Consider the following 13695-nt stretch of genomic DNA (forward strand, 5'->3'; position numbering starts at 1 on the left):
TGGATTTGTGAAGGACCTGCCAAGTGTGGGCCAATAGGCCTCCTGCAGTGTTCCTCCTTTCTTATGTTCTTATGTTGATGAGTGGAACAGTCTACCCAGTATGGTTATTGAGGCTAAAACCTTGGGTAGTTTCAAATTGGTATTGGATAAATACATGAGTAAGAGGGGTTGGATGTGAGTGGGACTTGCACATGAGTAAATAGAATTATCAATGCTTATTGCTTGGGTAGTGTGGAAATTAAATCACTTGCATGTACCTCAACATTACATTCATATAAGTAATCTCATGGGAGGTGACAACCATATATTGTTTACAGTAGTTACCCTGTGTAGACGTGTGAGAAAACTTAAGCCACCCCTGGTCACTGCAGGTGGCTCCTTCGACCTCACAAATCTTATCCACATCTATCCAAGACCAGTACCATAGATTAAGGTTGGGTAACACCAATAGGCATGGCGCTACAAATAAATTGTGGACTGTATGTATAAATTGGACCGATTAAAAAAGGGGGGAAGGGGTTACACGTGAACATAACGAGACCACCACTTACCAGATTTTCTCTGGTGATCACTTGATGTAGCTGGATCACCCACAACTTATCATATTGTAACATATCTAACTGGCCAGTATCATTTTGCTATAACTAGAAAGGTTACTTAACTGTGGGTGGTTGATGCTCCTTATTTCCTCTATCCACCATCTTATTTTGATGTCCTGCTACACTGATGTGGTTCTTATTCCAGCAGGATGAGGTATCTGTTGGTTTGTTCTGGTTTAGGAGCTGTGACTCCGTAAAACCTCCATGATCCCCTAGCACACTGTCCCAGGCCTATACCCCCAATGAGACTCCCGATGCCTGCCTCGGCCTCCACTCTGCCCGTCGGTGCAGGCGCAGAGGTTCCCTGTTGGTTCTCTTCCATTTTAAAATACATTTTTTGACCAACATCAACACATTAAACACCTAATAGGCACTATAACTTTGGAAAATTAAATATTTTCCACAGGTAGGATTGAAAATTGAGTTGGGCAAATATTCATACGGAAGATTTCTAATGCTATGTATTAATTTAGTCATTCTATGCTGAATGTTTTCTAATGAATTTATGTCCATTCTGTAATATGGAGACCAGAACTGAGCTGCATAATCTTGGTGAGGCCTTACTAATGATGTATAAAGCTGTAATATAACTGCTGAACTTCTGTTGCTTACATTTCTTTATATGAATCCCAGTAATCTGTTTGCCTTATTACGTACGCTTAGGCATTGCTGTCTTGGTTTAAGGTTACTGCTTACCATAACCCCCAAGTCCTTTTCGCATTCTGTATGGTTAAGTTCTACATTATTTAACTTGTAAGTGCTAGGGTTATGGACACACTCGAGCTTCAGAACCTTGCATTTATCTACATTGAACTGCATCTGCCACATTTCTGATAAAGTATTGAGTTTGTCTGAATCCTCCCGAAGTTCCCTGATATCTACATTTGAATCAGTTATCCTACCTAACTTTGTGTCGTCGGCGAATTTGCTCACTTCACTAGTAATTCCCTCATCAATATCATTGATATATATTATAAACAACAATTAGTTAGACAAGAACGGCCTCTCATGAATCCATGCCAAGTATCATTAATCAGATTATGCTTATCCAGATGGCTTCTTATAATCTCAGCTATAATTGACTCTAGTAATTTGCCTACAATTGAGGTCAGGCTTATTGGGCGGTAATTTGAAGGTAATGACTTGTCCCCTGCTTTAAAAATAGGTACCACATTAGCCATCTTCCACATGTCCTAATGTTTTTCAACCGTATCGGGGAATCAATCTCCAGACCTCAGTGTGTGAGTTCACGTGATGCCCTTATTATTAGGGATTTTTTTTTTTTCTCAACAAGTCGGCCATCTCCCACCGAGGCAGGGTGACCCAAAAAAGAAAGAAAATCCCCAAAAAGAAAATACTTTCATCATCATTCAACACTTTCACCACACTCGCACATTATCACTATTTTTGCAGAGGTGCTCAGAATACAACAGTTTAGAAGCATACACATATAAAGATACACAACATATCCCTCCAAACTGCTAATATCCCAAACCCCTCCTTTAACCCTTTGAGGGTTTTGGTCGTACTAGTACGTCTTACGCGTAGGGGTTTTTGACGTACTAGTACGCATAAATTCTAGCGGCCTCAAATCTCGCATGAAAAGGCTGATAAGCCTAGATGTGAGAGAATGGGTCTGTGTGGTGGGTGTGCGCAGTAGGAAAAAAATCTGGGACCCAGTGGTGCATTGTGGGAATGCCATCATAGTACTCAATTTCCACCGTGCCCTGCGGTAAGAAGTTCCTCACTCCTCGGCGAATTGGGACACTTTTGTTCCCCAGTGACAGTTCTAATACAGATGGAAGTGACAGTGAAGATGAGTTTCAAGGTTCTGGTGAGGTTTTGACCGAAACTAATGACCATAATATGGGTAATAGTGAGGAAAACCCAGACAACCCACAGCCTTCCACCTCTGGTGCAGGGCCATCTTGTTCACGTTCAGTTGTACCAGAATCAAAGAGGAAACTCCTATTTTCCAAAATCCCAGACTCAGATGTGAGCATTGGTGATGATAATGATAGTGATTATGAACTACAAGCTCTTCAAACTTGTTCCAAGAATGGAGGAGGAGGAGGAGGCAGAGGAGGAGGAGGCAGAGGAGGAGGAGGCAAGAGGAGGAGGAGGCAAGAGGAGGAGGAGGCAAGAGGAGGAGGAGGCAGAGGAGGAGGAGGAGGAGGAGGAAGAAGAAGAGGAGGAGGAGGAAGACGAAGAGGAGGAGGAGGAGGAAGAAGAGGAGGAGGAGGAGGAGGAAGAGGAGGAGGAGGAGGAGGAAGAAGAAGAAGAATACGTAATGATAACAATAATACATAATAATAATACATTTTTTTTTTTTTATTATCACACCGGCCGATTCCCACCAAGGCAGGGTGGCCCGAAAAAGAAAAACTTTCACCATCATTCACTCCATCACTGTCTTGCCAGAAGGGTGCTTTACACTACAGTTTTTAAACTGCAACATTAACACCCCTCCTTCAGAGTGCAGGCACTGTACTTCCCATCTCCAGGACTCAAGTCCGGCCTGCCGGTTTCCCTGAATCCCTTCATAAATGTTACTTTGCTCACACTCCAACAGCACGTCAAGTATTAAAAACCATTTGTCTCCATTCACTCCTATCAAACACGCTCACGCATGCCTGCTGGAAGTCCAAGCCCCTCGCACACAAAACCTCCTTTACCCCCTCCCTCCAACCCTTCCTAGGCCGACCCCTACCCCGCCTTCCTTCCACTACAGACTGATACACTCTTGAAGTCATTCTGTTTCGCTCCATTCTCTCTACATGTCCGAACCACCTCAACAACCCTTCCTCAGCCCTCTGGACAACAGTTTTGGTAATCCCGCACCTCCTCCTAACTTCCAAACTACGAATTCTCTGCATTATATTCACACCACACATTGCCCTCAGACATGACATCTCCACTGCCTCCAGCCTTCTCCTCGCTGCAACATTCATCACCCACGCTTCACACCCATATAAGAGCGTTGGTAAAACTATACTCTCATACATTCCCCTCTTTGCCTCCAAGGACAAAGTTCTTTGTCTCCACAGACTCCTAAGTGCACCACTCACTCTTTTTCCCTCATCAATTCTATGATTCACCTCATCTTTCATAGACCCATCCGCTGACACGTCCACTCCCAAATATCTGAATACGTTCACCTCCTCCATACTCTCTCCCTCCAATCTGATATTCAATCTTTCATCACCTAATCTTTTTGTTATCCTCATAACCTTACTCTTTCCTGTATTCACCTTTAATTTTCTTCTTTTGCACACCCTACCAAATTCATCCACCAATCTCTGCAACTTCTCTTCAGAATCTCCCAAGAGCACAGTGTCATCAGCAAAGAGCAGCTGTGACAACTCCCACTTTGTGTGTGATTCTTTATCTTTTAACTCCACGCCTCTTGCCAAGACCCTCGCATTTACTTCTCTTACAACCCCATCTATAAATATATTAAACAACCACGGTGACATCACACATCCTTGTCTAAGGCCTACTTTTACTGGGAAAAAATTTCCCTCTTTCCTACATACTCTAACTTGAGCCTCACTATCCTCGTAAAAACTCTTCACTGCTTTCAGTAACCTACCTCCTACACCATACACTTGCAACATCTGCCACATTGCCCCCCTATCCACCCTGTCATACGCCTTTTCCAAATCCATAAATGCCACAAAGACCTCTTTAGCCTTATCTAAATACTGTTCACTTATATGTTTCACTGTAAACACCTGGTCCACACACCCCCTACCTTTCCTAAAGCCTCCTTGTTCATCTGCTATCCTATTCTCCGTCTTACTCTTAATTCTTTCAATTATAACTCTACCATACACTTTACCAGGTACACTCAACAGACTTATCCCCCTATAATTTTTGCACTCTCTTTTATCCCCTTTGCCTTTATACAAAGGAACTATGCATGCTCTCTGCCAATCCCTAGGTACCTTACCCTCTTCCATACATTTATTAAATAATTGCACCAACCACTCCAAAACTATATCCCCACCTGCTTTTAACATTTCTATCTTTATCCCATCAATCCCGGCTGCCTTACTCCCTTTCATTTTACCTACTGCCTCACGAACTTCCCCCACACTCACAACTGGCTCTTCCTCACTCCTACAAGATGTTATTCCTCCTTGCCCTATACACGAAATCACAGCTTCCCTATCTTCATCAACATTTAACAATTCCTCAAAATATTCCTTCCATCTTCCCAATACCTCTAACTCTCCATTTAATAACTCTCCTCTCCTATTTTTAACTGACAAATCCATTTGTTCTCTAGGCTTTCTTAACTTGTTAATCTCACTCCAAAACTTTTTCTTATTTTCAACAAAATTTGTTGATAACATCTCACCCACTCTCTCATTTGCTCTCTTTTTACATTGCTTCACAACTCTCTTAACTTCTCTCTTTTTCTCCATATACTCTTCCCTCCTTGCATCACTTCTACTTTGTAAAAACTTCTCATATGCTAACTTTTTCTCCCTTACTACTCTCTCTACATCATCATTCCACCAATCGCTCCTCTTCCCTCCTGCACCCACTTTCCTGTAACCACAAACTTCTGCTGAACACTCTAACACTACATTTTTAAACCTACCCCATACCTCTTCGACCCCATTGCCTATGCTCTCATTAGCCCATCTATCCTCCAATAGCTGTTTATATCTTACCCTAACTGCCTCCTCTTTTAGTTTATAAACCTTTACCTCTCTCTTCCCTGATGCTTCTATTCTCCTTGTATCCCATCTACCTTTTACTCTCAGTGTAGCTACAACTAGAAAGTGATCTGATATATCTGTGGCCCCTCTATAAACATGTACATCCTGAAGTCTACTCAACAGTCTTTTATCTACCAATACATAATCCAACAAACTACTGTCATTTCGCCCTACATCATATCGTGTATACTTATTTATCCTCTTTTTCTTAAAATATGTATTACCTATAACTAAACCCCTTTCTATACAAAGTTCAATCAAAGGGCTCCCATTATCATTTACACCTGGCACCCCAAACTTACCTACCACACCCTCTCTAAAAGTTTCTCCTACTTTAGCATTCAAGTCCCCTACCACAATTACTCTCTCACTTGGTTCAAAGGCTCCTATACATTCACTTAACATCTCCCAAAATCTCTCTCTCTCCTAATACATAACATAAATAATACATAATAATAATAATACATAATAATAATAATACATAATAATAATAATACATAATAATAATAATAGGTAATAATAATAATATGTAATAATAAATGTTCACCCATGACAGTAACAAGATAAGGGGAGATAACATCTGATAAGTGCTGACGTTTGATGAGGGTAAATGAGGGTAGAGCTGATGCCAAAAGATAAGATGAACATCGCCCTCCCTTTGTTTTTGCTGGTATACTAACATTTCTGTCTGTCTATTTGCCTGTCTGTCAAGCTCCCTGTCTATCCATCTAGCTCTCTGTCTCAGAGAGCCACAAGACTGCGTCATCACTTTTACTCACATCTTCAAGCAGAGTATAGCACTTTGTCTGGGTTTCTTGGGTTATCCTAGGTAATTTATACTATGTATACTTGTATTTATGTGTACCTGTGAGACAGAGATAGACAGACAGATAGAATGAGGGAGAAAGATAATTAGATAGAATGGAGGAGGGGAAGCAGCATCCGACCCCATTGTTTTGACAGGCCGGAGGGGGAAAGAGTAATGAGCCAATATGTCACTTTGACAGCTGCTGACTCCTTGTAATTTACACTATGGACGAGGAGGAGAAGGAGTAGGGGGAAGAGGAAGAAGAGGAGGAGGAGGAAGAGGAGGAGAAGGAAGAGGAAGAGTAGGAGGAAGAGGAATAAGAGGAAGAGGAGGAGGAAGAGGAATAGTAGGAGGAAGATTAGGGGGAAGAGGAAGAAGAGGAGGAGGAGGAAGAGTAGGAGGAAGAGGAAGAAGAGGAGGAGGAAGAGGAGGAGGAGGAAGAGGAAGAGTAGGAGGAAGAGGAAGAGGAGGAAGAGGAAGAGTAGGGGGAAGAGGAGGAAGAGTAGGGGGAAGAGGAGGAAGAGGAAGAAGAGGAGGAGGAGGGTGGAACACTAGTACACTGGTACTGGTACACTAACATTTCTGTCTGTCTATTTGTATGTCTGTCAAGCTCCCTGTCTATCTGTCTATCCGTCTAGCTCTCTGTCTCAGAGAGCCACAAGACTGTGTCATCACTTTTACTCACATCTTCAAGCAGAGTATAGCACTTTGTCTGGATTTCTTGGGTTATCCTAGGTAATTTATACTATGTATACTTGTATTTATGTGTACCTGTGAGACAGAGATAGACAGACAGATAGAAAGAGAGAGACAGATTGAAAGAGATAGAATGAGGGAGAAAGATAAAACACCATTGTGTATGACACCATGTTTCAGAGTTCCACAAGCTGCATAACTAATAGGAATATGTTCAGTGACTGTATATTGGTATATATATTATAGAACAATAATAATAAACAATGTTTTGTATTGTTTGTTTTTGTAAACAAGTTTTGTAAACAATATATTGATAATTATGTTTGTGTGCTTATTGTGTTGTATACAACGAGTGTATATATGTACATTGCACCTTACTTTGGTCTCACAGGCCACGTAAGTTATGTGAAAAAATAAAATAGTGAAAAAAACAACAAACCTTCAAATACAAGTAAACTAAAGTTTACCGGGTGAGCGGCAGTCACCGCTGTTGCCATACGCGGCTCATTTTCTGCAAACTTCATGCATCCATATCTCCGTAAGTATTGATGGTAAATTTTTTTTGTTTATCCTATAATGTTTAGAAAAAAAAACTATTTTTTCATAAGAAAAAATAATTTTTTTTTTTTGAAATTTGGCCGACCCTGAGAACGAGTTTCGGAGAGGGCCTGTCGACCCTCAAAGGGTTAAAGTGCAGGCATTGTACTTCCCATTTCCAGGACTCAAGTCCGACTATATGAAAATAACCGGTTTCCCTGAATCCCTTCACTAAATATTACCCTGCTCACACTCCAACAGATCGTCAGGTCCCAAGTACCATTCGTCTCCATTCACTCCTATCTAACACGCTCACGCACGCTTGCTGGAAGTCCAAGCCCCTTGCCCACAAAACCTCCTTTACCCCCTCTCTCCAACCCTTTCAAGGACGACCCCTACCCCGCCTTCCTTCCCCTATAGATTTATATGCTTTCCATGTCATTCTACTTTGATCCATTCTCTCTAAATGACCAAACCACCTCAACAACCCCTCTTCTGCCCTCTGACTAATACTTTTATTAACTTCACACCTTTTCCTAATTTCCACACTCCGAATTTTCTGCATAATATTTACACCACACATTGCCCTTAAACAGGACATCTCCACCGCCTCCTCACTGCTGCATTTACCACCCAAGCTTCACACCCATATAAGAGTGTTGGTACTACTATACTTTCATACATTCCCTTCTTTGCCTCCATAGATAACGTTTTTTGACTCCACATATACCTCAATGCACCACTCACCTTTTTTCCCTCATCAATTCTATGATTAACCTCATCCTTCATAAATCCATCCGCCGACACGTCAACTCCCAAGTATCTGAAAACATTCACTTCTTCCATACTCCTCCTCCCCAATTTGATATCCAATTTTTCTTTATCTAAATCATTTGACACCCTCATCACCTTACTCTTTTCTATGTTCACTTTCAACTTTCTACCTTTACACACATTCCCAAACTCATCCACTAACCTTTGCAATTTTTCTTTAGAATCTCCCATAAGCACAGTATCATCAGCAAAAAGTAATTGTGTCAATTCCCATTTTGAATTTGATTACACAAAATTTAATCCCACCCCTCTCGCAAACACCCTAGCATTTACTTCCTTTACAACCCCATCTATAAATATATTAAACAACCATGGTGACATTACATATCCCTGTCTAAGACCTACTTTTACTGGGAAGTAGTCTCCCTCTCTTCTACACACCCTAACCTGAGCCTCACTATCCTCATAAAAACTCTTTACAGCATTTAATAACTTACCATACTATAATACAGTGTGTGAGGAGGAAGGACAGTTTAAAAACAAGTGCAAGTTTAAAACTGAGACACATGTGCAACATCTGGGTATCTTTATTATTGATGTTTTGTCATCCAGTGGCTTTATTAGTACAAATTCTAGGACATAATCTGAAGACTGTAGAGCTATATACAGAAGATGAGGTAAAAAGTCCCTCAGCCTTGGAGTTTGTGTGAAGAGCACCGTAGTCATGAAGATTCTTGACAACTATGGTGCTGTAATAAAGTTGGTAGAATTGCCGACAATATGTAAAGTAAAAGGACACAAGTGCAACTAATGTGACATTTATTGTGGCAACGTTTCGCTCTCCAGGAGCTTATGGCTTGATAAAGCTCCTGGAGAGCGAAACGTTGCCACAATAAATGTCACATTAGTTGCACTTGTGTCCTTTTACTTAACTATGGTGCTCTTCACACCAACTCCAAGGCTGAGGGACTGATTACCTCATCTTTTGTATATAGTTCTACTGTATTCAAATTATGTCCTAGAATTTGCATTGATAAAGCCACTGGATGGTGAAACATCTACAATAAAGATACCCAGATATTGCACATGTGTCTCAGTTTTCGTCTTGTTGATACTGTATACCATTCTTGTACAAGTGCAAGTTTAGTTTTGGAAAGTTTAACCAGTTTAGAATGTTCAGTGGACTGTATACGGAACTGCAGGGTAAAATAAGCCAGAATAGACAGAATACATGAGCCTTCCACTTCAACAATCAGCTAGTGAAGTTGCATCAACATCCCTTGATCCCCAACCTTCACATCATTGACCTCATCCATCAACCTCATCCCAGTAGGGCCACAGCCACCCTCTCCACTCACTTTAGGATGTTAAGCATCAACAACCCAACTTGAAGGTAAGTGACAACTACTCTACAGTATTAGTGTAACCACTTTTTAGTTAAACATAATCTTCCCTAATACAGTTTGAACCTCACTAGAGTTCGAAATTATTGTTTTTGAAACATTATGACATTCAGAAAGTTGGTTATGGCTCACTTGGAGGTCAGGAATGCAACCGCAATTTTTTCCTTATGTTTTCCACCCCATAAGTCACAAATCATTGATAGGCCTAGTCACAGACTGGGCCACAGGGGCGTTGACCCTTCGAACCCTTTCCAGGTCCAGGTAGCACAGTTTTCAGCAACATAGCCTGTGCGAATTATGATTGTCCTCTGTATATTGTTTGCATACCATATCATCTCTTCAATTGGAGTGGGAAATTTTTTATATTTAATTTAAATTTAATGTAAATAAAGTAGATTTACAGTACGTATAAATAACTCTAATGGAATTACATATAATGTTCATAAGATTTTGATTTGGCTAAAACAAGTACTGTGTCTGCTTTAGCTTAGTTTTGAATTGAGTAAGAGTGTTGCAATTTTTCAGTGTGTTTGGCAAATTATTCTGTATCTTTGGTCCTTTAATGATGTCATTAGTTTATAGATGGGGTTGTAAAAGAAGTAAATGCTAGAGTGTTCAGGAGAGGAGTGGGATTAAATTATGGGGAATCAAATACAGAATGGGAATTGACACAGTTGCTTTTTGCTGATGATACTGTGCTTATAGGAGATTCTAAAGAAAAATTGCAAAGGTTAGTGGGTGAGTTTGGGAGTGTGTGTAAAGGTAGAAAGTTGAAAGTGAACATAGAAAAGAGTAAGGTGATGAGGGTATCAAATGATTTAGATAAGAAAAATTGGATATCAAATTGAGGAGGAGGAGTATGGAAGAAGTGAATGTTTTCAGATACTTGGCAGTTGACATGTTGGCAGATGGATTTATGAAGGATGAGGTTAATCATAGAATTGATGAGGGAAAAAAGGTGAGTGGTGCATTGAGGTATATGTGGAGACAAAAAACGTTATCTATGGAGGCAAAGAAGGGAATGTATGAAAGTATAGTAGTACCAACACTTATATGGGTGTGAAGCTTGGGTTGCGAATGCAGCAGTGAGGAGGCGGTTGGAGGCAGTGGAGATGTCCTGTCTAAGGACAATGTGTGGTGTAAATATTATGCAGAAAATTCGGAGTGTGGAAATTAGGAGAAGGTGTGGAGTTAATAAAAGTATTAGTCAGAGGGCTGAAGAGGGGTTGTTGAGGTGGTTTGTTCATTTAGAGAGAATGGATCAAAGTAGAATGACATGGAGAGTGTTTAAATCTGTAGGGGAAGGAAGGTGGGGTAGGGGTCATCCTCAAAAAGGTTGGAGAGAAGGGGTAAGGGAGGTTTTGTGGGCGAGGGGCTTGGACTTCCATCAGGCGTGCGTGAGTGTGTTCGATGGGAGTGAATGGAGACGAATGGTATTTGGGAACTGACGATCTGTTGGAGTGTGAACAAGGTAATATTTAGTGAAGGGATTCAGGGAAACCGTTTTTTTTTATATAGCCGGACTTGAGTCCTGGAAATGGGAAGTACAATGCCTGCACTCTAAAGGAGGGATTCGGGATATTAGCAGTTTTGAGGGATATATTGTGTATCTTTATACGTATATGCTTCTAAACTGTTGTGTTCTGAACACCTCTGCAAAAACAGTGATTATGTGTGAGTGAGGTGAAAGTGTTGAATGATGATGAAAGTATTTTCTTTTTGGGGATTTTCTTTTTGGGTCACCCTGCCTCGGTGGGAGACGGCCGACTTGTTAAAAAAAAAAAAAAAAAGTTCAGCTGGGAAGATACTCTGCTTTGCACTGTCACATGCTTTGTTCTGCTTTTCTGTCATAATTAGTTCATGCATTTTGTTCAGATGTTCTTATGCTCAGAATTCAATCAATATTCATAATGCTGTACAATAATTTTTTAATATTTTTAAGAGATCTTGTTCATAACTGAAGTTCTTACATCAAGAGTATGGCTTTATATATTTACATGTTCACAATATTAACAATTGATTTTTAGCTGTTTTTTGAGGGACATTTTATTTGAATGACTTGCTAATGTTTAAAATATTGGCAATGGGTCTTGTGCATTGGAATATTGTATACTGAATAAAGTTTTGGAAAAAGATCACATTTCTCTGAGTTGGTCTTGGGGCCCATGTTCACAATCTACATACTGTAAATGACATAAATTAGGGAATAAATACTGTAGTGATGTAAGCAAGTTTGCTGATGACTCAAAAATGGGCTGACAATTTTAGAGGAAACCATGGAGTTTAAGACTGTTGTTGTGGTCAGAAAAGTGGCAGATGCAATTCAGTATGGACAAATGCAAAAGAATTGATCTTGGACTTATAAACTAAATCATATAGCTTGTAATCAAACAGAACATGAAAAAAAGTCTTAGGAGTCCTGGTTAGCAGGAATGTATGTCCAAGGAAATAGTTCACAAGCATTTAAAGAAAGCTAATAGACCTCTTGGTTTCATTTCAAAAATTATAATCGTCAGAAGTATGTGTACTGAATGGAAATACTGCAACTGTAAAGGAAAACATCAAGAAAAGGATGCCAAATAATGAATTTATTCCCCTGCATCAGAAATCTTTCTTATAAAGGTTGGTTAAATGGATTGAATTTGCACTCTACAGAAAAGTGTTGGAAAAGTGGGCAGAAATTATATCAGTAAAGTGCTGACATTATTTAAGGAAGGTAGAATTTGTAGCAGTAGATTGAAGTGAAATAAGTATATTCAGATTTCTAGAGAATTTAGGAAAGCAGATTTGATGATAAAGCTGTGAATGAAAGAAGCAAACTGTCAAGTAATGACATTAAATAGAATATTTTGGTTGTCCTGAAAAATAGCCGAGAGAAGTACATGAGTGGAAATGATAAGGGTATGAGTAGGACTTGAATAGAATAAGCTAGTAGGCCTTTGTTCCTGTATTCTTATGTGTACATAAAATGTGTAATAGGTAAACAGCATTTATAGTACAGGTTCTTTTAATGTTCTTGAGAAAGATAATAATGAAAAAATGCCTCATACAAATTGTTCACAGGATGAGTGGATTAAGCCTTGAAGAATATGACTTACTTGGTGATTCCAAGTATCGTGCTTATGTGGCAGCAGTTGACAAGACATTACGGAACTTTGAAAATACTAGTGAATGGGCAGACCTTATATCTACACTTGGAAAACTTAATAAGGTAATGTTACAATTGATAATTAAACAGATATGTTTATTTGGAAAGTTGCAGACTTTAGTGGATGAATGTGTAAAGGGTGGAGGGTGTGCAAAGGTAGAAAGTTGAAAATGAACATAGATAAGAGTAAGGTGATGAGGGTATCAAATGATTTAGATAAAGAAAAATTGTATATCACATTGGAGAGGAGTATGGAAGAAATGAATGTTTTGAGATATGTGGGAGTTGATGTGTCAGTGGATGGGTTTATGAAGGATGAGGTTAACCATAGAATTGACGAGGGAAAAAAGGTGAGTGGCGCATTGAGGTATATGTGGAGACAAAAAACGTTATCAGTGGAGGCAAAGAAGGGGATGTATGAAAGTATAGTGGTACCAACACTCTTATATACGTGTGAAGCCTGGGTTGTAAATGCTGCAGCGAGGGTTTGTTGGAGGCAGTGGAGATGTCCTGTCTAAGGGCAATGTGTGATGTAAATATTATGCAGAGAATTAGAAGTGTGGAAATTAGGAGAAGGTGTGGAGTTAATAAAAGTATTAGTCAGAGGGCTGAAGAGGGGTTGTTGAGGTGGTTTGGTCATTTAGAGAGAATGGATCAAAGTAGAATGACATGGAGAACATATAAATCTGTAGGGGAAGGAAGGCGGGGTAGGGGTCATCCTCAAAAAAGGTTGGAAGAAGGGCATAAAGGAGGTTTTGTGGGTGAGGGGCTTGGACTTCCAGCAACGTGCATGAGCATGTTAGATAGGAGTGAATGGAGATGAATGGTTTTTGGGACCTGATGAGCTGTTGGAGTGTGAGCAGGGTAATATTTAGTGAAGGGATTCAGGGAAACCGGTTATTTTTATGTATCTGGACTTGAGTACTGGAAATGGGAAGTACAATGCCTGCACTTTAAAGGAGGGGTTTGGGATATTGGCAGTTTGGAGGGATATGTAATG

General features: G+C 40.0%; 1 protein-coding gene across 11 annotated transcripts in view; it reads left to right on the plus strand.

Annotated features, from left to right (window-relative positions):
• Positions 1–13695, plus strand: part of LOC128686219 (protein DOP1A) — a 234706-nt gene that overhangs the window by 23332 nt on the left and 197679 nt on the right. For 10 of the 11 annotated variants that reach the window (XM_070083219.1, XM_070083220.1, XM_070083218.1 and 7 more), the window contains one exon: positions 12611–12758. In XM_070083219.1, coding sequence (XP_069939320.1) covers positions 12611–12758 — 148 coding nt within the window. Of the gene's footprint in view, positions 1–9331; positions 9538–12610; positions 12759–13695 lie in introns of those variants that run through there. The other variant, XM_053773053.2, reaches the window with a different exon arrangement.

Source organism: Cherax quadricarinatus, chromosome 9 (genome assembly GCF_038502225.1).
Source record: "Cherax quadricarinatus isolate ZL_2023a chromosome 9, ASM3850222v1, whole genome shotgun sequence".
NCBI classification, from domain to species: Eukaryota; Metazoa; Arthropoda; class Malacostraca; order Decapoda; family Parastacidae; genus Cherax; species Cherax quadricarinatus.